Source organism: Trachypithecus francoisi, unplaced genomic scaffold, assembly GCF_009764315.1.
Source record: "Trachypithecus francoisi isolate TF-2019V2 unplaced genomic scaffold, Tfra_2.0 Lachesis_group17, whole genome shotgun sequence".
Taxonomy (NCBI): domain Eukaryota; kingdom Metazoa; phylum Chordata; class Mammalia; order Primates; family Cercopithecidae; genus Trachypithecus; species Trachypithecus francoisi.
Genome location: NW_022681462.1, coordinates 52,286,665 through 52,313,864, shown reverse-complemented (window position 1 = coordinate 52,313,864; position 27,200 = coordinate 52,286,665). Strand labels below are relative to the sequence as shown.

At 37.5% G+C, this 27,200-nt stretch overlaps 1 protein-coding gene across 3 annotated transcripts in view; it reads right to left on the bottom strand.

The window, feature by feature from the left end:
* The window catches only part of RTN4 (reticulon 4), an 80,505-nt gene that overhangs the window by 49,727 nt on the left and 3,578 nt on the right, over window positions 1-27,200 (bottom strand). The window contains exons 2-3 of one of the 3 annotated variants that reach the window (XM_033175692.1): window positions 9,330-9,386; window positions 6,245-8,647 (exon numbers count right to left, since the gene is read on the bottom strand). The exons of 1 other annotated variant lie outside the window; for it this stretch is intronic. In XM_033175692.1, the coding sequence (XP_033031583.1) occupies window positions 6,245-8,647; window positions 9,330-9,386 (2,460 nt within the window). The remainder of the gene's footprint in view (window positions 1-6,244; window positions 8,648-9,329; window positions 9,387-27,200) is intronic. One more of the 3 variants, XM_033175694.1, reaches the window with a different exon arrangement.

Genomic DNA, 27,200 nt, shown 5'->3' with positions numbered 1-27,200 from the left:
CTGTGGCGATTCCTCAGGGATCTAGAACTAGAAATACCATTTGACCCAGCCATCCCATTACTGGGTATATACCCAAAGGATTATAAATCATGCTGCTTTAAAGACACATGCACACGTATGTTTATTGCGGCACTATTCACAATAGCAAAGACTTGGAATCAACCCAAATGTCCATCAGTGACATACTGGATTAAGAAAATGTGGCACATATACACCATGGAATACTATGCAACCATAAAAAAGGATGAGTTCATGTCCTTCATAGGGAAATAGATGAAGCTGGAAACCATCATTCTCTGCAAACTATCGCAAGAACAGAAAACCAAACACCGCATGTTCTCACTCGTAGGTGGAAACTGAACAATGAGAACACTTGGACATAGGAAGGGGAACATCACACACAGGGGCCTGTTGTGGGGTGGGGGGAGTGGGAAGGGATAGCATTAGGAGATACACTGAATACAAATGATGAGTTAATGGATGCAGCACACCAACATGGCACATGTATACTTGTGTAACAAACCATCACATGGTACACACGTACCCTAGAACATAAAGTATAATAATTACCAAAAAAAAAAAAAAAAAACTGCTAATGTCATAAAAAATACAGACGGGAAATGGGAAGTCCTACCCAGAGCAATTGGGCAAAAGACAAATAAACTATATCCAAATTAGAAAAGAGGAAGTCAAACTGTCCCTGTTTGCAGATAACATGATCTTATATAAAGAAAAACCTAAAGACTACCAAAAACTTGTAAATTCTGTAAAGTTGCAAATACACAAAATTACTGCACGTCTATACACAATAAACTAGCTGAAAAAGAAATCAAGTAGGAAACTCCATTTGCAATACCTTAAAAAAAAAAAACACCTTGTAATAAGTTTAAGGAGGTGAAAGACCTCTACAAGGAAATCTACAAAACAATGATGAAAGAAACTGAAGAGGATACAAACAAATGCAAAGAAAGGCATTCCATGTTCATGGATCAGAAGAGTTAATATTGTTAAAAAATGGCCATCCTAGGCTGGGCGTGGTGGCTCACGCCTGTAATCCCAGCACTTTGGGAGGCTAAGGTGGGCGGATCACAAGGTCAGGAGATCGAGATCATCCTGGCTAACACAGTGAAACTCCATCTCTACTAAAAATACAAAAAAAATTAACTGGGCGTGGTCGTGGGTGCCTGTAGTCCCAGCTACTCGGGAGGCTGAGGCAGGAGAATGGCATGAACCCAGGAGGCGGAGCTTGCAGTGAGCTGAGATTGCGCCACTGCACTCCAGCCTGGGCGACAGAGAGAGACTCCGTCCCCACAAAAAAAAAAAAAAAATGGCCGTACTATCTAAAGCAGCCTACAGATTCAATGCAATCCCTAATAAAGTACCAATGACCCTCTTCACAGGAATAGGAAAAAAATCCTAAAATCTGTATGGAACCACAAAAGACTCCAAAAAGCAAAAGCAATCCTGAACAAAAATAAAGCTGGCGGAATCACACTCCTAAATTTCAAAATATACTACACGGTTGTAGTAACCAAAACAGCATGGTACTGGCATAAAAACAGCAACACAGACCAATGGAACAGAATAGATAACCCAGAAATTAATTCACATCTCTATAGCCAATCAATTTAAAAAAAAATGCCAATAACATTCACTGGGGAAATGCCAAGAACATTCATTGATATTACTGAGGAAAAAAATCAGTATTTACATTCCAATAGTAAGAATATAGTTTGTCACACAATTCTTCATAAATAGAGGGGGGAAGAAGATCAGAATTCATTAGTTTCTTGACAAACTTTACGCCCCCAAATTAACAAAGCACCATCTGCATCATAATACCTTATTCATCTCTCTTGCAAAATCAGTCTTTCTTCCTAAAACTAAAACTAATTTCTGCCTACAAAATGTCATTTTAAGAAAACAAGAACAGGAAAGGCCTGGAGGCTCACGCCTGTAATCCCAGCACTTTGAAAGGCAGAGGCGGGAGGATCCTTGAACCCAGGAGTTTGAGACCAGCCTGGGCAACAAGACAAGACCTCCTCTGTACAAAAATAATTAGCCGGGCATAGTGACATGAGCCTGTGGTCCCAGTTACTTGGGAGGCTGAGGACCACCTGACCCTGGGAAGTCGAGGCTGCAGTGAGCCATAATCGCACCACTACACTTCAGCCTGGGTGACACAGCAAGAACCTGTCTCAAAAAAACAAAAGAAGAACATATGAGATAATAAATGATCTGAGGAAATTAGTATTTTATTATTTAATACTTTTAATGTTTACATGCATATACATTAAAATGACCCAGAATTTTTAAAAAAACACACTTAAGTATTTCATAATTAGAGATGGCATAAAACTTTTAAGCCATCTGGTAAGACAGCTTCCCTTACGTTTTATCAGACCATTGCTGTATTTTGGTACATTTGACTTCGGTACACTTAAACCTCACATTCAGGAAGATAGAGAGGTAAGTACCTATCCTCACTATACAATGTTTAACTATGTCCTCAACAGTGTGTCTACACCAGCTGGCTGTAAGTTGCATAAGGGCAAAACCTCGTCTTAGTTTCATCTTTTTCCCTCCCCCACCCCCCAAAAAAATCTCGTATAGTGCTTGATATAAGCATGTTAAAGCAACCCTTACCTGATTTTACACTTATTTTTGTGGGGGGGGGTCTTTTTTTTTCCTTTTTTTTTTTTGGAGAACGGGGTCTCGCTATATTGCCCAGGCAGGTCTCAAACTCCTGAGCTCAAGCCATCCTCCCACCTCTGCCTCCCTGAGAGCTGGGATTACAGGCGTGAGTCACCAAGCTCAGCTACTACTTACCTGCTTTTAACAGATGCCTGTTATATAATCAAGTCAAGAAAATTATTAAGTTGCAAGGACTTGAGCTAATCCACCCTTCCTTTTATAGAAAAGGAAACTGACATGTAAAGAAACAAAGTGATTGTCAGTGGTACAGTCAAGACTAAAACTTCAGGTCACCTATATTGTTTTCATTATAGTAATACTGGGTTTCCTTCCCATAACTTTTGTAGAATATATATATTGGGTGTTCTAAATAATTCTCTATTCCCTAGTAAGTTGCTATGATAACTAATATCAAAAAAGGTGAAGTAAAAAAGGCAGGAAATACCAATTTTCTCAGAGAAGGGAGATAAACATATTCTAAAAGAGAATGCCCAAGCATTGCTTACACTTTCTTCCACCATCGCCATTAAGCTTTCAAAGGCAATGCCCCCTTTTCTTCCCTTTCTTCTAAACTATTAGGCTATAGATTTCCCACGTTTAACAAAAACAATCCAAGAAGCAGGTGACTCCTGAAATACTGAAATTCCTGAGGGCCACCATCTACCAGAGAACTGCTAGCTTTAAGTTTTGGGAGGGAGCACTGGCGGGGAAGGGAGACTTCAAAGGTGTTGCTATACTGATGACTCCTTGCTCTTCACCAGTCATCACCATACTGCTCTGGGCTTCTGAGACCCTTCTTTCTACTCTTCCCTCCTAAACCATTTTACTGTGCTGTTTGAAACCCCCTTCCACTGTGAACCAGCTCCTCTAATCCTCAACTTCTTTACTGAACATTCCTGCCTTTACCTCATCTTCACTAAAACCTGGCTCTTCCTTGAGAATACTGCTTTCCCTGTGCAACTTGCTAAATGAAGGCTAAATCGTTCTCTCATACTCTACACACCTAAGGGAGGCGGGGGGAGGTCAGTACCCCCTGCTCACCAAACTTTATTTCAGAGGCCTTGGGCAAAAGTCTTGGCTATTCCACTATGTCATTCTCTATCCTTCCTCATTTCTTCTATCTACTATCCTCCAGTTACCTCACTGCCCTTTACCACAGACTCTTACCCCAGTCTTCCATTCCACCCCTAGTCCTGCCATCATCCTGGGTGACTTCAAAGTTAGGTAGAAGTGCAATCCAGTATCATGGCCTCATAGTTTACCTGACCTCACCTCTAGCAATCCTAATCTGACTACACAGTAGGCCTTTGCCTCATGGCCTAACACTGGCCATTATAATTAACCTGAACTGCTATTTCTCTGAAATTCTAAATTCAACATCCAACACACACACACACACCCTGCTATCCCACGCATTCATTCTCTCTCTCTCTCCCCTACTCTGACCACAATCTCCTATCATTGTGGCATGTATTTATTCCTACTACTCTTGGTTCTTAAACCTAATTTGGGCCTTGAGTTCACTGACCATCTACTCTCCTCCTACCTCTCCTACCTTTTTCTATTCACATCCTTCAACTTAGATGCCACAGTCCATCACTTCAAATTACTCTCTTGCTATCAGCCTCAACTTTCTTGACTTACTGTCCTTCCACAGCGCCCACCTACCAAAACACATCCTTGAATCACTACAACCATTTGCCTTCTCTGAATCCATACCTAGGTTGTTTGGCACAGTCAAAGAAAAGTCACCCTACCATTTAGACCACCTTTTGACCTTGATTAGGCTCCTAATACAATGCCTTTGGTGTCCCTAGTCAGAGGTATTGCAGACCTCTTCCACCCAATCATGACCTAGTTAATTCCTAGCAAATGAACTAACATACTCCTTTAAAGAATAAACATAAACCAGCAAATAATTCCCTCAACTTTCAGTCACAAAACCCTAACAGTATCAATACCCATACTTTCCTTTCCACTCACTACAATCAAAGCTGTATCCTTCCTTCTAATGCTAATTCTTCCACCTGAACCAGGGAGCACATTCCCTATCCCCTTCTGACTTTCTGCCAGCACCTGTAATCAGATTTTCCCCTTCTCATCTTAAAAAAAGAAAAAAAAGAAAAAAAAAAGGCCCTTCCTCCACTACATACTCTCCTTCCTGCTTGCTAGTATTTTAATTTTTCTCCAGTAAAAAACTCAAACTTCTTAAGAGTAATCAACATTCACTATTGATTTGCTCAAGTCTCATTCACTTCTCAATCCTAGCCATGCCTAAGCACACCACACCATTTGCCGCTGTCATGCCAACACCTTCCCTCCTTTTTGACCAACTTGCAATCCTTAACTGACCTCTCTAGTATTTGATAATTTTGACCTTCCACCTTCAAGTAGTCCTCTTCTCTTGATTCTCCCTAGTTGATATCTGGGGTTTTAATTTCTATCTCTAAGCCCAAGACAGACACATACAGCCAAGATCTCTCTCAAGAGCTGCATATGTATAATATCCATAACTTACTGGATATCTTAAAGGTATGTCATCAATACCAACATATTCAAAACCAAATTTGTATCTTCCCTCTTAAATCTACTTTAATCTCTCATGTTCCCTATCTCAGTTTCTCATACTGCCATCCACACATGTGCACATGCCAAGAATGAAATCCAGGGTTCCTGGGGTCATCTTTACCTCTTCCCCTCATCCTTTACATCCTTATCCATCAAACACCAAGTCCTATGTCTCTGTGCTCATCCCACTGCCTCAATGTTCATAATCTCCTCTTTCTTAGATTACAGCAACTGGTCTACCACTGTTCCAATGGTGATGAGCTGGCCCGTACTGCTGAAGCACCAGCACTTACATACATTAAGTATATTCAGCAAATTTACCATAATCACTATTTTAGAGAAAACGCAGCTAAATCAGAATGCTAATGAACAGCACATGTGCAAATCACCTTATGCAAATCAGGTATGTGTAAAATGGATAGTCAAAAGAAAAAAAGGAGAACCGGCACTTTCCAAAATAATTCATAATAGCATAACTCAATTTATGCTTTTCAACAAAAAGTCTACACTCAATATGCCTAACTTTATACCTACCACTGGAAAAGTACTATACTATATTGAAATATTTAAAACATGCTACAGAAATGTTCTTTAAAAATTAAATATGATAATTTCTGGGATAACAAAAACACATCTGAAAATATTTTAATATCTCTTGCTCTTCATGTTATCAAGAAAAACAAGTGAAAAAAAGAAATAAATAAATAGGTACTAAAGCCAATTCTTACAAACAAAAATATTTTCTATTAATAGTTCCATAGTGCATTATAAAAGTGTAACTGTGTGGAAAAGTTAAGGGTGAATGCTGAGTGCAAGAGAGTTAGAAAAACCACTAAAACCTTTAAGTGAGAAAGTGGAGAAGACTTCTTATCAATGTGAAATATTAGACACTATAAACATAATATAAAACACAAAATGTAGTGGAATGTTCCCTAAGTCAAAAAGTGGTATGAAAGCACAAAATGCATATAGATTGGATTACCTGAAGTTTTACTCAGCTCTGTTGAAAATATAGCGGATGGAGATCTGTCCTCCTTTTCTGTATCAGAAGGAAGATTTTTCTCAGCTTCTTTCAGAAGAACTTTGGGTTTAACTATGCCGCCTATCTCTGCTTGAGTGGTCAAAGCAGAAACATCTGGAGGCAGTAAGAGCACCTTTGATGTAGCAGACCCATTTTTGGAAAAGTCATCTGAGAAACTGATTTTCTCTTCAACTTTGGGTTGTACGTTCTTCAAAGAAAGGTCATGGGGCAATTCTGTGCAAGGCAATGACCCAGCTCCACCCGGGGCATTAGCAATTTCACTTTTGTGGGATACTTCTAGGTCAGTATATTCCCTGGCTAATTTAGAAAATGAATCAGTTTTAGAACTGATCAATGTAGGGAACTCATCTATAATTTCAATTGGAGATGAATCTGAAAAAGTTTCAGTTTCTCTTACTTGTGCTTCCTTAGAAATAAATAAGTCATCATCTGAATAAACTGCAGTACTGAGCTCCTCCATCTGCAAAGGAATTTTCTCCTTTTTGCTCAATGTTGAAACTTCATCAGGTAACAGGGTATCTTTTGTGTTATCTAAATTGAGCTTAAAAGATTCCAAATATGGCTTTCCTCCCTCAGGTGGTAATGCACTGAATTTTTCCTTATTTTCATGTTCTATCATTGACTCAAATGAAGTTTCAGGGAGATTTTCTTTCACAAGCATCACAGCTTCATCTTGTTTTTGTGGAACGTCAGGTATTGAATCATCACTAAATAAGTCAACTGGTTCAGAATCAGGTGAAGAATCTTCAACTAGCTCAGAATGATCAGGCACTGGCTGTTCAACTTTTGCCATTTCTGAATAATCAGAGAAATCTGGAGTTGGTTCAGCAGAAAGCTTTGTTTCTTTAATTAGATCACATGCAATAGATATATAAGGAGCTTCAGTTTCTTGAACAGCTGCATTAATGCTTTCAGGCTCTTTAATTTCTTCCTTTATTCCTGATACTTTTTTTAGTGATACACTCATGGCCTCTTCGTATGGTGGGGGGTTTTCAGGCTCATGTATTATGCTTTCATAATTAACTGAAGAAGCTTCTAATGGTGAGGAGCTGGGCTGTACCGCCGAAGCACCAGCACTAGGAACTGCAGAATTCAATGGTGCTTCCATAACAATGTCAGGCAAAACTGGTGAAGGAGTAGCTTCTGATTCTTCAAATGATGGGCAAAGCTGTGCTGCAGGATAGAGGGACTCTTGCATAACTTCTGATGTTTGAACCAAGTCCATTTTTGTTTCATAAGCAATCTTTGTACTAGTAACTTCATTCAATTCACTTTCACATGCTTCCTGTACTAAATCTGGAGTCAGGCCTTCAGGCATGTTTGCCACTACTTCCTCAGTCACCTTTCCTAAATTATCTGTTGTGACATAACCTGTCTCAGAATCCTGTGCTGCTACAAGAAAAGGGTTTGATGTTTTGGTGCTAGTATTCTTCTCTGTTACTATTTGGGCCTTCTTTTCTTCTATTTTTTTTTCATCGGTCTTATTTTCTGAAGTATGATCTCCTAACAAAGGAAAAATGTTTGTTGCAATGCTCTCAGTTGCTGCTGGGTTAAAGGGAGCACATGTGATATATGCTCCTGAACGATCCTTTATAGCTTCTGGTGTACTGGGGAAAGAAGTATCATCATTACTACTCTCACTATCTTTTTCGTGATTAGTTTGCTCAAGGCTATCTGCAAAATCTTTTTTATCCACTTTACTTTCCAACTTGCTCTCGATTTTACCTCCAGCAGCCAATACATCACTATCTTCCTTACTATCTTTCACTTCCCATACTCGCTCAAATGGTTTGAAGTCTGCATATTCCTCCCTCATAGGAGCTTCCACTGAAATTCTCTTTTCATTAAAACTGTCTTTTGCTTTTTCTAAAGACATAACTTCATCCTCTTCTTTAACCAATTTAGTAAGAGTTACAGGCAACTCTTGTTGATTATGAAGGATGTTATTACTAACTAAATTCTCTTCTTCTTTATTTTTCACGATTATTTCTTCCCTAGGATTTGCTACTATTATGGCAGATTCTGCTTTTGGAGAGACACTGAATGATGATCTCATTTCTGAGTATTCTAATTCTGAAAACTCTGTTAAATCTCTATCTACAAGTGGAGTTTTTGCCTTCTCTGAGAACTCTTTAGAAGCTTCATTGACAGTTTCTTGAAGTGTTCCTTCGGTGGGTAATACTGTTGACAAATTACCAAGGTATTCATGTTCTTTAAAAGAAGCAGCTGAGAGAGGAGACAGAGAAGGAAGAGAAGCAGCAGTTTCAAGCAGGACAGATGGGAAATCCTCTTGACCAGCCGAAATAGTGTTACCTGGCTGCTCCTTCAAGTCCATAATATTTTCTGTGACCATGGACAGAAAGGAAAGTTAGAGAATGCCAGTGTTCTCAGAGTTAATGCAAGTTTTATGACAGATTCAAAATAGTGTTAGTAAAGACTTACTGTTTACTAAAATGAAATGTTAATAGCAATTAATAAGTAACAATAGAGTAGACTTGAATCATTACTGAAAATATTAAGCTACTGTAAATATAACATATGCATGGCTACAGAGGCAATTATATGCTATGCAAAGACAAATCAAGTCTGAGTAAATCTCAAATGTTATCAACTAAGATACTAAGAGCTAGTTTTAGAGAAGAGAAGAATATCTGCGAAAAGAGTTTGAGTGACAGTATAGGAAACAAGGGGCACTGGGTAATTAAATGCCATAGACTGGTATTTATTTACAGGAAAGTCTTTCTGGCTATACTCAAACTATATTTGGAGAAAGGGAATTGTAAATATGTAAATGTAATTCAAGGGTCCAAGAATTCCTTATGTACTTCCAAGTGTTCATCAGATTTTGCTCATTTTTCCCTTGGGCATACCATATAAAATGCAAATTTCAACTTTTCCAGTAGACAAACATTCTTGGAACCATTCTAATTTTTAGTAAATCCAAGCTACTCTGCATAGAGTTAACACACTAAAAAGTTAAAGTTAGAATACAGAGAGGATAAAAGGCTGGCAGAAAAGAACTTGCCTGCGGAGGAGCGTATCACAGGCTCAGATGCAGCAGGAAGAGCAAAAAGGGTCTCATCTGAAAAACAAATAGAATATAACCTCAGCAGAAGAAATAAAGACAGACTGAAAGGAGACTAAAGATCAGAGGAGCAAGCCAGGGTTCAGTTTGTAATAAGTTAACAAAAAACTTTACAGAGAAAGGGCCAAGATCAAAAGAAAGTCAGAAAAAGTAGTGCCATTAATTCAGGTTAAATCATCATATATATTATAAAGTTAATTAAATGTTATCCATAGACCCTATCATTTTTCAAGACACAATACAACCTGTTTATGTTAAAGAAACTTATGAATCAAAGTGGCTTTAAAATACTGTTCTACTTAACGTATCACATCCAAAGCTTTCACTCAGGTTTTCATATAGGTAAATTGTCTTGTTCTATTCAAGCCAAAAATAAAAAGCTGAATTTGAATAAAATTAACAACTACAAATGTTTAATCTTTTGTTACTGGCATATGTTCAATTTAGAAAAACACTTTTAAAGAATTACGCATTTTCTCTTACATTCTAAGTTGTTACAGTCATTGTACCGTTCTTTGAAGACATTAGTCCTGTGCCAAGGTCCAAATGCCAGAGTCCAAAATACAAAAAATAATAATAATAATTAACTAAGCCTTTAGGACGACACTATTATTGGTGTTATTTAAAATTAAAATTTAAAATTAACCTAAGTGAGGGCTACTTGTTATTTGTATACACAACTAGTTAGAGACTAAGGCAATTCAATTCCAGAGCCCATTTCCTTAATCACTGTATGTTACAGAACTGAATCTCTCCTCCAAAACTCCAATATATATCTCCTCCAAAACCCATGTTAAAGCCCCAACCCCGAATGTGACAGTACCTGAAGATGGGGACTTTGGGAGGTGATTAGGGTTAAATGCAGTCGGGGCGGGGGGCGTGGGAGGGCCCTGGGCGGAGGGGATTAGTGCCTTTATAGGAAGAGACACTAGAGAGCTTGCTGTCGTGCTCCCTGTCTCCCCAGGCACACATAAGAGGTCATGCGAGCACACAGTGAGATGGTGGTCACCTATAAGCCAGGAGAAGAGGCCTCAGAAAGAAATCTACCTTGCCAGCACCTTGATCTTAGACTCACCAGCCTCCAGAACTGTGAGAAGTAAATTTCTGTTCAGCCACCCAGCCTATGGTATTTTGTTATGGCAGCCCAAGCTAACTAACACACTCTGTATTGGTAATATTAACTTTGTACAATGTCATCTTGAACCTGCAGTTGGGAGACCCTAAGCTGTAGGGAAAAGAAAGAAAGATCAGACTGTTACTGTGTCCACGTAGAAAGGGAAGACACAAGAAATTCCATTTTGACCTGCGGCTGAAAAACTGCTTTGCATAAATGCTGTTAATTTGTAACTTTGCCCCAGGCACTTTGCCCCACCTTGTGCTCACAGAAACATGTGTTGTATGGAATCAAGGTTTAAGGGATCTATGGCTGTGCAGGACATGCCTTGTTAACAAAATGTTTACAAGGAGTATGCTTGGCAAAAGTCATCACCATTCTCTAGTCTCAATAAACCAGGGGCACAATGCACTGCGAAAAGCCACAGGGACCTCTGTCTTGGAAAACCGGGTATTGTCCAAGGTTTCTCCCCATGTCATAGTCTGAAATATGGCCTCATGGGATGAGAAAGACCTGACCGTCCCCCAGCCCGACACCCATAAAGGGTCTATGCTGAGGTGGATTAAAGAGGAACGCCTCTTGCAGTTGAAATAGAGGAAGGCCACGGTCTCCTGCCTGCCCCGGGAACTGAATGTCTCGGTATAAAACCCGACTGTACATTTGTTCAATTCAGAGATAGGAGAAAAACTGCCCTCCACTGAGATGTTTGGTGGAGAGAAACATAATCTGGCCTACGTGCACATCCAGGCATAGCACCTCCCCTTGAGTTTAATTATGACACAGATTCTTTTGCTCACATGTTTTCTTGCTGACCATCTCCTTATTATCACCCTGCTCTCCTACCGCATTCCTCTTGCTGAGATAATGAAAATAATCAATAAAAACTGAGGGAACTCAGAGACCGGTGCCGGTGCAGGTCCTTGGTATGCTGAGTACCGGTCTCCTGGGTCCACTGTTGTTTCTCTATACTTTGTCTCTGTGTCTTATTTCTTTTCTCAGTCTCTCGTCCCACCTGACAAGATATACCCACAGGTGTAGAGGGGCAGGCCTCCTCTTCACTAAGCTAAAGATCTTCTACAGTTTACACTAAAGGCCTCTACCATCAGACAATTTGAAAGAGCCTGAGAGATGACTGGAAGGTAATATTCCTTGAACAGAGAGAACCTAATAAATTTAGACAATTTCATCTGGATGGACAAGCTAGACAAGGCTGATCAAAATAGTTTAAAAAGTCCAAGAGATGTAGCTAGCATGAATATGGACTTATCTTCCAAGCGTATTACCCTTAATGAATTAGGAGAGCTAACTTCACAAGGCCCTATATATTTTAGATAAATATATACTGGGCATGATGTCATATTTAAAGGATTCTTAGATGAGGGTGATGACAGAAAATTTATGATGTGTGTTTAAAAGGGTTTCCTCCAACCTAGAGCAATAGGTAGGATGGGCTATCCAGTCAAAGGAGTAACATAATGGCTTATAAGATTTTTAAATAAAGTGCATATATATGTGTACACATTTTTAAAAGATTACTTGCTATGTGATCTTAAATTACAGTTTCTCATTTGTAAAATGAAGGAAAGTTCCCTTCAGCTAAAATAACGAATTATTAGCTTGTATAAAACTGAAATTTGAGGGTCAAAGAGTAAAACCAAATAATTACACAGCTGCTCCATCTAAGTAAGAGTTAACCAATTCTTAACAAAATGGTTGCCTTTTTTATCTAGACAATATAGTTAAAAGCCATTAATTCAGAGGCTTGTCTATCCGGAAAGTGAACTGGAAACACGTCTTATTTTTAAAATTAGTGGGAAAACAAACTACATCAAAATTTGTGCCATAATTTTGAAGTATTTTTTTAATGTACTGTACTCTTATTCCTACCTAGCACAATAATCTCTTATAATAAAAACTATATTCCTGGAATTTTTCTAAGTAAAAAAGTTTTCAAACTGGTATTTCAAAGATTCATTATGTTTAAGAAAAAAGAAAAATCTTCATTTTGTAAAATGGGATTAAATCCAGAGTTAACCATAAAGCAAGTACTACATTTCTAAAAGCTCTCAAAAAAAAAAAAAAATCCAGAATAGTTATCTTCTGGGCCTTCAAGAATACAGCTCAGACTCCTAATAAAGCAATCATGGGTCATGAAATTGAATTGCCTAAGTTCAAATCACAAATCCATCACTTACAACGGTGTAACTCTTAGCCTTTCTGTGCCTCATGAAATTTGTAAGTAAGGATAATAATAGTACCTACCTCAAAATGTTGTGAGGGAGGGAGAGGAAAAGAAAAAAGAAGTAACAACCTGCCCTAAGTCACAGAGCTAGGAGGCCAGAGGGTCAGAATTCAAAACATCTAATTCCCAAGTCTTTGTGCTTTATTACTATTATTTTGTAGCTAGGCTTCCTCAAAGCATAAGATGTGCTTCATCTGAAGGATGTGTTTATGTACGAGTGCAACTGGTACAATCCTTCTCACTGTATCAGCCCCTCAAGTCTGTTCACCTCAAACAAGGTAAATTGTCACCCAGTAAATACCTTGCAATTAGCACAAATATTTCATTGATCAATTGCTTCTATTCTACAATATAACAACATTTATAGAAACATTAATGTGGGACAGGTACTGTGCTGAGCCGGCACATATGTTTCAGAAGTTCATTCAGTTCTCAAAACTACCTTGTAAGGTAGGTACTACTCTTACCCCATTTCACATATGAGAAAACACAGGCATTTAAATCATATCTAATTATAATACTAGAAAAAACCTGCATTTTAAAACCACAGAACTTCTGCTTCTGGCTATGAGATTACTTACAACAGACTAATTCTTCCAATATAAGCAACTAAAAATATGGGCAAAATACTGGAAGCAACTATCTCGAGACACTGGACAAGAGGCAGGACAGCAGTGTGAATCCTGAGGAAAGGGAAACCTGCGAGATGACTACCCTGCTTTCTGTCTGAAGGCACATTCTGGTCTACAGTTCAGAGAGAAGCCCAAGAACACTGCAAACTCTTGCTAAGCTGACGAGGCTGAGGAGTTGTCTGGAATTTGTGGGACAGGGTAACATACAAAGAAAAGCTTCACAGAAAAGGAGCTCCAAAAATCTGGATAGGGGTTCCTCTTAAACCTCCGGGTGAATACTACGCTGCACGTGCACAGCACAAGACTCGGCAAAGCCTAGCCAAGAAACCTATAGTAGATCTGCAAGCTAACTGGATTATATCAAAGGTCAGAAAGTGCTGGAAGACGTGACCTAAAAATTCTGACCAGGCAGAGAGGAAAGATCTCACTAAACACCTCAAGCAGGACTACTCTAAGCCTAAAGGACACTCTAGACCAAGAGTCAGCAAGCCATGGCTCATGAGCCAACATTGTATTAAAACACAGCCATGCCCATTCACTTCTGTACTGTCTATAGCTACTTTTGCACAATAAAAACAGAGATGAACAGTTTAGACAAAGGCTGTATGGCCCACAAGCCTAAAATATTTACTCTAACTGGCCCTGTAAGTCTGCAGACCCCCGCCTCTAGACTCACCCTCACTTTACAACCAAAACTTGAAAGGGTCAAAATGATTTTCCAGCAAATTAACTGCCTGCCAGAACAAAGTTAAAACCACCGAATCCATGACATACAGTATAAAATAAAAAACTACTGGACATGTAAAGCAGCAAGAAAATATGACCATAAATAAGAAAGAATAGCAAATATAAACAAACAAATAACGTATGTTGGATTTGCACTTTTTTTTTTTTTTTTTTGAGGTGGAGTCTCACTCTGTCACTCAGGCTGGAGTACAGTGGGGCTATCTTGGCTCACTGCAACCTCCACCTCCCAGGTTCAAGCAATTCTCCTGCCTCAGCCTCTGAGTAACCGGGATTACAGGTGTCCGCCATCACACCCAGCTAATTTTTGTATTTTTAGTAGAGAAGGGGTTTCACCATGTTGGCCAGGCTGGTCTCAAATTCCTGACCTCAAGTGACCTGCCAGCCTCAGCCTCCCAAAGTGCTGGAATTACAAGTGTGAACTTCCACACCTGGCCTGGATTAGCAAATTATTAAAATGAAAATTAAAATAGCTATTAAGTTATTAAGTACAGAAAGAGACATATAGAGTAGACAGGGAATCTTGGTGGAGAAATATAGACTAAAGGACCAAATGGAGATGCTAGAACTGTAAATTATATTAACTGAAAAAAAAAATCACTAGATCAACTTAAAGACAGATTAGACAATACAGAAAAAAAGATTTATTGATAAACAAACTTAAAGAAAGATCAACAAAAATCATCCAAACTGAAACATAGCAAGGGAAAGGCGCAAGTGAAAAAAGGAACAGTGCCTCAGTGCTGAGAGACAATCAAGGAGTTAAAATACCTATAATTGCAGTCCCTTTAAAAAGCAACAGTGGGCCAGGTGCAGTGGCTCACGAGGTCAGGAGTTCGACACCAGCCTGACCAACATGGTGAAACCCCATCTCTACTAAAAATACAAAAATTAGCTGAGCATGGTGGCGCATGCCTGTAATCCCAGCTACTCAGGAGGCTGAGGCAGGAGAATTGCTTGAACCCGGGAAGCGGAGGTTGCAGTGAGCCGAGATCACGTCACTGCACTCCAGCCTGGATGACGGAGCAAGACTCCATCTCAAAAAAAAAAAAAAAGCAACAGTGGCCAGACATGGTAGCTCATGCCTATAACCCCAGCAGTTTGGGAGGTCAAAGTGGGAGGATCACTTGAGGTCAGGAGTTGGACACCAGTTTGGACAACACAGTGAGACCCTATCTGTACAGAAAACTTAAAAATTAGCCAGTGTAGTGGTGCACACCTTTAGTTCTAGCAACTCAGGATGCTGAAGTGGGAGGATCACTCAAGCCCAGGAGTTTGAGGCCGTAACATGTCATGATCATGCCACTGCACTCCCACCTGGACAACACAGTAAGACCCTGTCTCTTAAAAAGAAAAAAAGACTGAATAAATTTAAAAAAAAAAGATAAAGTGGTCTTAAGTAATGCTTAGAGAGAAATCTATAGCTTTTAAATGCTTTTAGAAAAAAGGCTTAAAATCAAAGTGTAAAGCTTCCACTTTAAAAGAGCAAGTTAAATCCAAACAGGTAAAAGAAAGTAAGTAGTAAAGAGCAGAAACCAATGATAGAAAACAGATTTTAAAAAATCAGTAAAACAAAAAGTTGCTTCCCTGAAAAGATCAACAGAATTGATAATCACCTAAAATGATCAAGAGAGACAGAGACTGACAGACAGAGAGAGGAAGCAAGTATTGAAAATAAAAGAGGGACTATTACTGTAGGTCCTAAAAACATAAGAGAACATTATGCACAAATTCATGGCAATAAATTAGACAACTTAGATGAGCAGACAACTTCCTTGATGTCTACTTATCAAAATGAAATAGACAAGTTTCTTTATACCCAGTCATCAAAATGAAATAGATGCATTCCTTGAAAGACACAAATTACCAAAACTGACACAAGCAGAAATCAAAAATCAGAATAGCCCTGTGACTATACTTGTAATTTAAAACCTCCACGAAGAAAACTCCAAGCACAGATGGAGCACATAATCATTAGTGAATTTTATAAAATATCTAATCAATAGTACCAACCTTACACAAACTCTTTCAGCATATAAAGGAAAAGCAAATGCTTCCCCAAAATTGTTATAGATTTATGCATTAATACCAAAACCAGAGAAGGACATTACAAGAAAATTAAAATTAATTTATATAACATTATTCCTCATAACCACACATGCAAAAAATCTTCAATAAAATAGTAGCAGATTGAATCCAGCAACTCATAAAAAGTATAATAATCACCAAATGGGTTTAATTCCAGGAAGGTAAGATTGATTTAACATTCAAAATCAAACAATAGGCCATGTGCAGTGGCTCATGCCCGTAGTCCCAGCACTGTGGGAGGCCGAGGCGGGCAGATCACTTGAGGCCAAGAGTTTGAGACCAGCCTGGGCAACATGGTAAGGCCCTGTCTCCACCAAAAATACAAAAATTACCCAGGTGTGGTGGCGTGCACCTATAGTCCCAGCGACTCGGGAGGCTGAGGCATGAGAAACGCTTCAACCAGGAGGCAGAGGTTGCAGTGAGCCAAGATCGTGCCACTGCACTCCAGCCCAGGCAACAGAGCGAGACTCTGTCTCAAAAAAAAAAAAATTTAAAAAATTTTATAAAATCAAATATGAAATTCACTATAGTAACAACAGCCCGAAAAAGAAAAACCAGATGATCATCTCAACAAATGTCAAAAATTTATCTGACAAACTTCAACACCTGTTATCATAAAAATTATCAGCAAACTAGGAATAGTAGGAAGCTTTCTCAACCTAAGAGTCAGGATATCTAGGAAAAAATACGCAGCTAACATCATACTTAAAGATGAAAGACTAATGCATTCGCTCAAGATTCTGCGTAAAATGAGCAATCTACCAGGCTTCTCATAAAGATCTGAAGAGAAAAGTAAAACTACCTTAACTTACAGACAACAGGACTGTGTAGTTGGAAAATCCTAAGGATTCAAAATAAAATAACCCTACCAAACCTGGTAGTGAATTTACAAGGATAGATGCAAAGACAGTATACAAAACTTAACTCTATTTCCATATAGTAGCAACAAATGGAAAATGAAAATATTTTCTAAATATCATTTACTATAACAAAAAAACATAAAATATTTAGGCATAAATTTAACAAGAGGTGCACAAAATTGCTATACTGAAAAACACTACTGAGAAATTACAGATGATCTAAACAACAGCGATAGCACATTCATGGGTTGAAAGATGTTAATATTGTTGAGTGTCAGGAAGCAGTTCTCTATGAGTATATTATGTTTTTACACATCTTCCCTATGTTCCTATCTTTTAAAAATGTTTGTATTGTGAACGGCCTCGGAAAACAGAGATAGTTTCTTCTTCTTCAGCAACAAAGCAGCCATGTTTATTGTGTGACACAAAAGATTTGTTTCCCTAAGCTTAAGATTTCTGTCCTATAATACAATCTGCTACAGGTGCAGATCTCACTCGGCCATCTCAGTGTTGCTCCATGTGAAATGGGGCTGAGGGAACTAGCACAAGAAAATGCTAATATTCTGGCTACTGTCATTGCTGTGAGTAATAAAGGTCCTCTGCCTCTGACCAGGCATCTTACATCCTCTGCCAGCATCCATGAAACTATATAACAGGCTAACTTGTTACCTTTGAAGTAGTGTAAAATCTCAAATCCTAAGATGTCACTTATTCCCCCCTACTAAGTTATAGATTCAAAGCAATCCCAATCAAATTCGTAACAGGAATTTTATAGAAATGAACAAGCTGATTCTGAAATTTATGCAGAAAATACTAGATACCTAGAAGACACAAAACAATTCTGAAAAAAGATCAAACTTGCAGTCACACTACTTAATTTATGACTTGCTATAAAGCTACAATAATCAAGTATTGGCATAAGGATAGAAAAATCAATAACACAAAATAGATGTATATAAATAGACACACTTCATATGGTCAATTTTTTTTTCCCAAAGGCATCAAAGCAATTCAATAGAAAAAGAAAAATATTTTCAAAAAACTCTGCTGGGAAAACTGGATATTATATGCATGGAAAAAAAACAAATCTGGATCTACGGTAACTCATACCATAGACAAAAAGTACCTCAAAATGGATCAAGACAAACAAAAGCTAAAACTATCAAACTTCTAGAAGAAAACAAAGTGTCTTCACAATCTTGGAAGTAGGCAAAAATGTCTTAGACATCACAAAGAAAGCACTAACCATGAAAGAAAAAGTAATTATGACTTCTCAAAATTAAAAACTTATACTCATCCAAAGAAACGATCAATAAAATAGGCAAGCTATAGACTAGCAAAATATATTCACAACACATGTATCAGACCAAAGATTTGTATCCATAATATATAGAGATAACTCTTACAAATATGTAGGAAAAAAAGGCATACAACCCAATTCAAGAATGGGCAAATTACTTGAACAGACACTTCACCAAAGAAAACATACACATAAAGGACATGTAAAAGTCCTCCAATTCATTAGTCACTAGGGAAATCTAAATTAAGATCACAATGAGGAACCACTACATAACCACTAAAATGGTTAGAATTCAAAAAACTGACAATATCAAATGGTGCAAATGTAGAGACACTAGAATTCTCACACATTGCTGGTGGAAGTGGTTGGGGGGAACAGTTAAGCAACTTCTTATAAAGTTAAATATATAGTTACCCCATGACTCAGCAATTCTACTCTCAAGTATTTACCTAAGAGAAATGAAAATATATGCATACAAAAATGTCTATGTAAGAATTGTTCACGGCATTCTTTTGTTCATGGTAACCGAAAAATATAATCCAAACGCCCAACAAGTGAATAAATAATTAAACTGTGCTATATTCTTAGTGTAGAATACCACTCAGCAGTAAAAAGGAACAAACTAGTAATACCTGCAGCATCATTAGTAAGTCTTAAAAGCATCATGCTGAATGCAAGTAGCCAAGCACAAAATGTATGATTCCATTCATACAGATTGATGCTTTAAAATACGTAAAACTCATCTATGATGAAAGAAATCAAAACAGTTGTTGTTTGGGATTGGTGCAGGAGGTAGGAACCAGAGCGAAGAATTGAAGGACTGACTGCTAAGGACCCAAGAGATCTTTCTAGGATGATAGAAATGTTGTATATCTTGTCAGGGATGTGGATTAAATAAATGCATGCATTTGTCAAAATGTAAAACTGTTAAAACTTAAGATCTGTGCATTTTACTGCAGGTAAATTGTATCTTAATAAAAACATTAAAATGAAAAAAGTATATGGGCATTCTTCAACAAATAAATTGCAGAGAGAGAGAGAGACCACAAGCAAGGGAGAACCTGTCAACAGATTAAAAGACTAATAAATCAAATTGATCTACTGTAATATGTGGACCTTACTTGAATTCTGATTCTAACTGTTTTTAAAAAAAAGACCATTTATGACATTCAGTAAAGCTCACACCAGCACTTTGGGGGAACGAGACAGGTGAATCACCTGAGGTCAGGAGTTCGAGACCAGCCTGCCCAATATGGTGAAAACCCATTCTCTACTAAAAATACAAAAATTAGCCAGGTGTAGTTTTGGGTGCCTATAATCACAGCTACTCGGAGACTGAGGCAGGAGAATCACTTAAACCCAGGAGGTGAAGGTTGCAGTGAGCCAAAATTACACCACTGCACTCCAGCCTGGGTGACAAGAGCGAAACTCCATCTCTAAATAAATAAATGGAAATGTGAACATTAGCTGGATGCTTGATACTAATTCTACTGTATTGAAGCCATTTTAACCACAGTTTTACCCTCAACTCTTTTAGTAGTCCATTAAAATATACACGTTTGATTCTATCAATGTTAAACTTAACCATAGCCCCACAACATGTTTCATTAACAAAATTTTAATAAGGGAACAAGAGAGGGTAAATGAGAAGGTATGCCGTAGGTGGCAGTTTCTCAGTCCTTGTTCAAAAGTGGTATCTTATAGCCCTAATCCTTATGGTCGATCTGTGTGTAGTACAGACGGCCTACAAAATATAATGAAATACTTACTTGATCTTCCATATTCTGATTTTCAATAATTCACCTATGCAAGCAAAAACATCTAACAAAGTTTTTATCAAGTTATTTTACATAAAATTTGGTTTTTACACAAAATTAAAATATCAGAATTTGGTAAAATAAAACTTCCCATAATTTAACAATGATGTTGATGAACTGAGACTGAGAAGTTCTAAAGACAGTATTTATGAAAGGGATTTATATCACAGATACAAGCATCTTTGGTAACCTCTTCAGAAAAGAAAAGAATAAATAAAAGTAAATTCCCTTATTTTCTGAGATCAAAACCTCTAGTAGCTTAAAAACAAAAAAAGTTGTCATGCTTTTAGGTCATAGGTCACCTTCATCTAGGGTTGCCAGGGCACTGAGATAAATGAACTTAATAATGGCACCTTCCAATTAGGCGAGTTTACAAATCAACCTACAAAGTTGGGGAGAAAGAACATGTAGGCAGACCTGGAATCCTTAAGCAAGCTTCTCTCTTTCCACAAAAGCAGTTCAGAGATCTGTAAATATGTCCCGTAAGGCCAATCACAAAACTCCTCTGGTTTTAAGAGCAGAAAATTCTTTATAACTAGGGGCTTGTATTTTTTCCTTAATCTGCTACCTGTACCTCTCATAAGTACAACCTCTATCCATCTTTCTTGTCCTCTAACTCAGCCCTAGGCCTAGTTTAAAAAAAAAAAAAAGGAATATATTAATTTTTTTCTTAATATTGAACTTCTAAGAGACCACCAATATAAGCAGCAACTCCAAACTCTTGAACAACAAAACTTTACAAACTTTCTGTATCTGTGGTAACAATTCCATCAATGAAAAGAACAAGCTATTAAAGAAATAATCATTTTTGAAAAGTAGAGGGCCACCTATGTAAAGAGACTGCTTTTTTAAAAAATCCAGTATTTGGCAGCTATAGCTCCTACTACAGGAGTACAGAGAATATTTTTTTCATTCGCAACACAATTTTTTTTTTGAAATGAAAAAGCAGGAAGACTTAGCTTTCTTTCTCAGTCAATTATCAAGTGAAAAGAGAGAGCCAAATACCTGTATAATTCAGTATGTTTCAAGGAGGCTAGAATATTTATTTTTTAAAGTCTCTAGTTCACCTAATTATATGCTAATTTTTTTAAATACATGTTAATAAAAACCATGTGTTTATGGAAAAATACACAATATTAACACCGAAAGTATTTCGATTCTCCCCAAAATTAATCCATAAATGTAATGCAACCTACTAAAACTCCAACAGAGGGACAGGGGACAAGATAAAAAAATTTTAAGATGAGGTAGAAAATTACACACACATAAGATAGCCAAGAAAAATATTTCTGGAAAAGCCATCTAGCCAGTATTTAAAAATTATAGCACAACAATCTGATACTTCTGTGTGATCTGACAGATAAATGGAAAAGCAGAGGAAATATTTCACCCATACTACAAGAATATGACAAAAATGGTACTTCAAAGTGGTTAAGAAGGATAATTCAAAATAAAAGGTATTGGAACAAATGGGAAATAATCTTGAAGTATAAAATTATTTCACTACTTCACTTTCTAGAACAAACTGCAAATAAATCAAATAATTAAATGTTAAAATGAAATCATAAAATGTATAAAAGTACTCACCAGGAGTAAACATGGGGGAAAATTTTTATGATCCTCAAGAAGGATTTTCTAAGAATTACATAAAACTCAATTACTTTTTTGACTTTTATGACTCAAAGCCACAAAAGAAAATGATAAATCTGACTACATAAAAATGTCTAAACAGAAAAATATACCACATGGTCAAAATACAAATAACAAATAAAAAGTTTTCAAGACATATGACAAAAGGCTAGTTACCTTACAATGCAGATTAAGTGAATCTACACATGAGACCAAAAACCCAAAAGAATAGGCAAAAGCTGTGATCAGAATAAAACTGACACCTAAGTCTATGAAAAATGATTCAAATGTAAATTAAAAGAACAATTTGCTAAACAATGTATTAGTTCACTAATATGCTGTGTTCGTAAAGATATAAGGGAAAAGGTACCTTAACAGGTTAGTTAAGGAATAAATGTTGGAACAATTATTTGAATGACACTTGCATTAGCTACCAACATTTTAAATGCAAATATCCTTTGAACCAATAATTCTACTTGCACAGATTTATCCTACAACATATATAATGGCATGTATTCCCAAAGAAGTGTATACAAGGGTGTTCACAGAAATATTATCTGTAAGAGAAAAAATTAAGTATCAACCTAAATAACCATCAATAAGGGACTGATTAAATAAAATATGGTACATCCCCAGAGTCCTCTGCATCTGTTTTTGTGGAAAATTAAGTGAAAAAGATATACATGTATAAATATTTTTCCACAGATTATCTCTAAACAGATACTCAAGAAACTACTAACAGAGGGTGGATCTACAGAAGACAATTTGTGGAAATCTGGGTAACAGCTAGAAAGAGTTACTTTTCTGTATATTCTTGTAGTACCGTTTGGAATTTTTAACTTGTATATATAAATAAATAAATGCTTTCATATGATTTGGGATTTTTATCGTGAGAAAATACTATAGTAATTCTAGAACTATACAGAATATGAAGATCAGCATCTTACTCATTCAACAAACTGAGTGCCTATCACATCTAAGGCACTGCAATGCAGATACAATGCATACAGTCCTTCTCCTCAAGGAAAAAGTTAATAGCACCTTTCCTCAAGCAATACACCATCTGGTGGAGAACAGAAATCAGTAACCATACCATTACCTTTTATAGAATGATATATACTATGAAGAGATAAGAACAGAATGTTATGGAAACACATGATGGAAGCAACTTAAAAATCAGTGATCATTCCAAGAAACATAAAAAATCAATAGCTTAAATATGAAATTATCAACTCCTCCTTTGGGGTTAAAAAGGATGATGACATTAGTTTGAGAAAATCTTAGCATCAGTAAAGCTGGGTCTCATCATTTTGCATACCTGTGTACTTCACTAGCTATCCACAAAGGTCACATTCATTCAAACACTACTAACTATAGTTTTACCATTACAGTTCCCATCCCTAGTGCTGTCATCCTCAGAACCTGATCCCTTTAGAAACAAGAACAAAAACTCTCAAAGAATGTACCGTAAGTATAGTATATCTGCAACATTTACTTCTACTTATTTAGGGGTTCCAGGAAGAACCAAGAAATAGCCATTCAGTTGATACTTTTATCCTGGGCTAGCAAAGTACTTTAAAAAGGAACCATTAAATTGAGGCTTTGAATCAGCAGTTATTCAAATAAGTTGCTTGAAGGTATATTATGAAAGTAACTGGCAGAGCACAGTGGCTCACACTTGTAATCTCAACACTTTCAGGGGTCGAGGCGGGAGAATTGCTTGAGCCCAGGAGTTCAAGGCCAACATAGTAAGACCTCATCTTTAAAAAAATAAGAATAAGGCTGGGAGCAGTGGCTCATACCTGTAATCCCAGCACTTTGGGAGGCCGAGGGAGGTGGGTCACCTGAGGTCAGGAGTTCAAGATCAGCCTGGCCAACATGGTGAAACCCCGTCTCTACTAAGAATACAAAAATTAGCCAGGCGTGGTGGCGCATGCCTGTGGTCCCAGCTACTCGGGAGGCTGCGGCAGGAGAACTGCTTGAACCTAGGAGGTGGAGGTTGCAGTGAGCTGAGATTGCGCCACTGCACTCCAGCCTGGGCTACAGAGCAAGACTCCACCTCAAAAATAAAATAAAATAAAGTAAAATAAAATAAAATTAAAATTAAAATAAATTTAGGCTGGGCGTCGTGGCTCATGCCTGTAAACCCAGCACTTTGAGAGGACTGCTTGAGCTCAGGAGTCTGAGGCCAGCTTGGGCAACATGGCGAAACCCTGTCTCCACAAGAAATACAAAAATTACGTGCCTGTGGTCCCAGCTACTTGGGAGGTTGAGGCGGCAAGATCACTTGAGTCCGGAAAAATGAGGCTGCAGTGAGCCGAGACTGCACCACTGTACTTCAGCCTGGGTGAAAGAGCAAGATCCTGTCTCCAAAATATAAATAAATGTAAATTTTAAAAATAAAATAAAATTTTAAAAAAAATTTAAAAACAGCCAGCATGGGGGTGTGCACCTGTAGTCCCAGCTACTTGGGGGGCTGAAGTGGGAGGACTGCTTACGCCCAGGAGGTCAAGGCTATAGTGAGCCATAATCACGCCACTGCACTCCAGCCAGAGCGACAGAGTAAGACTCTGTCTCAAAAACAAACAAACAAACAAACACTTGCCAGGCATGGTTGCTTATGCCTGTAATCCCAGCATTTGGGAGGCCCAGGCAGGAGGATCGCTTCAGGTCCCAAGTTTGAGACCCACCTGGACAAAAGTGAGACCATCATTTTTTGGTTTTTAGATTTTTTAAAAGAAAATAACTACACATAAAACAAAGCCAATTAATGGACATTAGGTAACATGCTCCTTTTCAGAAATGTTTTTGTAATATGGCAAATCCTTTAAGTTTACAATAACATAGCACTAAAATAGCATGTTTTCTAAACACTATTCCATGTAGTTATTTATCAGTGGTTCCATGTATATCCATTACTTCATTTTAAAAAGGACTTGAGAGTTTGCAAAGTATATCCATTACTTCATTTTAAAAAGGACTTGAGAGTTTGCAAATTACAAAAAAAAAAAAAAACTCGGCCGGGCGCGGTGGCTCAAGCCTGTAATCCCAGCACTTTGGGAGGCCGAGACGGGCGGATCACGAGGTCAGGAGATCGAGACCATCCTGGCTAACACAGTAAAACCCCGTCTCTACTAAAAAAAAAAAAAAAAAAAAAAAAACACAAATTTGACACTGAGTTGCTGAGGAATCAATCTGAAACATAATTCACCATATGCATAGGGAGTATACTACTTATTCCCAACTTTTAAAAACAAGAAATGGCTTAACCAGAAATTATTCAGAATGACAAAAATGAAAGTGGGGAATGGACGGGCATGACTTTCTTGTCTTTAGAAGCATCTACTTACTTCCTGGGAACTTGGACTTTATATTAAGAACTGATACCTAATATTTAAACCATATGTCACTCAAAATCTTAAAATTTCTAATACATCCTCCTATGCCAATAGAAATGATCATATAATAAATGGCTTTATAATACTAAAAACTAGTAATTTTTAAGCCCCAACCCATAATCTATATTTATGAGCAATATTCAATTTTATACAAATTTTCATGGCAATTAAATTTTGGCAGTCTCTGAAGCTGATTTAATAAGCACTAATATTCTTTTCTTTGTCTTTACATTCATGGTTTCCAAGTCCTATCAATTCGTCTTTCATACAACCTCTTTGTAACCTAACTATACAAACAGATTCACAGCCAATTAAAGAAAGCATGCTTCTTATACTCTTGTATTCCTCCCTTCTATTCTATTCCATTTTCACTGAATGAACAAATAATGAACTAGTTGAGGCCCTACTCATCTCTCTCAGAACTACTGTAATAGCTTTCTAAATAATTCATCTGTTTTTCCTTCCCACCTATCTTAAATATTGTCACCAATTTTCTAACACCGCTTTCACGGTGCCTTCCCTCAGTTCAAATAACCTTCAATGGCTGTCTTCCCAAAGCCTAAAGCTCTAATTCGAGAGGGGGTGAAAAATAACAACTTTAGAAACAACAATTAATAAAAACATTTTTGGTTTCATAATATAAATTACCAAAAGCAAGGGCAACTGGATAGCAGAGCATGGATTAAAGTGGAATGGTAAAATTCAAATTCCTTAATTTTGCATTCTGTATCTTTCAGAATCCAGATCTACGTATTTTCGGTCTCAATTAACCTTGGTTTAGAACATGTCCAAAGACCAGCTCGAAGTCACCCTTAATTATGTTTCAATTGCTCTCAAATCAATTTCTAGCCAGAGTTTTCTGTGCATATCCTCAAAGCCTAACTTAACCAACCACTAAGCCAAGTATTTTTCCATGAAAAATGGCCCTCAAGTGAAAGGTTTTAGTATCACTTCAGTTACTGCATTGCGATGGAGATGCGCTGGGTACAACAGCAAACAGTAAAATTACAACTTATTAACAGATGAAAATCAGGGCTTACTCATAAACAATGTAAACAGCAATGTTAAACAGCCAAGTGTCAGTGATCTAGAAACCCTCTCTTCCGGGTAGGTTAGTCTATGCTTCTAACCCTGCTCTGCACATTTCTCACCTTTATCTCACACCAGTCCTCTCAGTAGCCCTGAATCTTCCAAACCTATCTTAGTTCCAAAATCACAACTATTTAATAACCATATTTTTATTTTTTTTAAATGCTAAACATTTTTACTATCGCCTGTTAAAGACCCCCAGTGATCTGGGTGGGTGAGGCCACCTCTCCACTCTCCCACTAGTTTTTCTCACTAGTCTTACACTAGATTCTCCGACACAAAGGGCTCATTTCTGCCTCAGGGGTTTGCCCTGAAGTTGCTTGGAAATTTTTTATCTCTGCAGCTCAAATCTCACCTTCTAAGCCTTTCTTAGTGTCACCTAACCTTAAAAAGCCCTCATAAATCTCCATCATTCTCTATGCCATTATCCTGTTTATTTTCCTCATACCACGGCTATTCTGGGTTCTTTATTTATTTGCTTATTATCTGTACTCTCCCAAGGGGGAGAACATGTGTCTTGCTTATTGCTATACCCTCAAAGCTCAGAATAGATCCTGTATCTTGGTAGGTAATCAATAATCGGTTGAATTAATGAACAAACTCTTGAATGCATTAAGAAATCCAGACACATTGAAAATGGTTAACTATCCACGACCATAATCACAATGCTCTTACATTTACTAAAAGAACTAAAGTTTCCCAATAGGTATCATCAATATGGAATTAGGGAACTCTGAACAGGCAATATTCTTTCCCCTTTGCCTTCCAACCTCAGCATTCCAACACACAAGATTCCAAGAGAGTGCTGTCACCCCCTGAATCCCTAATGTTCAAAGACAGAACTCTTTTCTTTGTTCCCATACCAATACAAGATGAGTATGCTTTTGTCAATCATTAA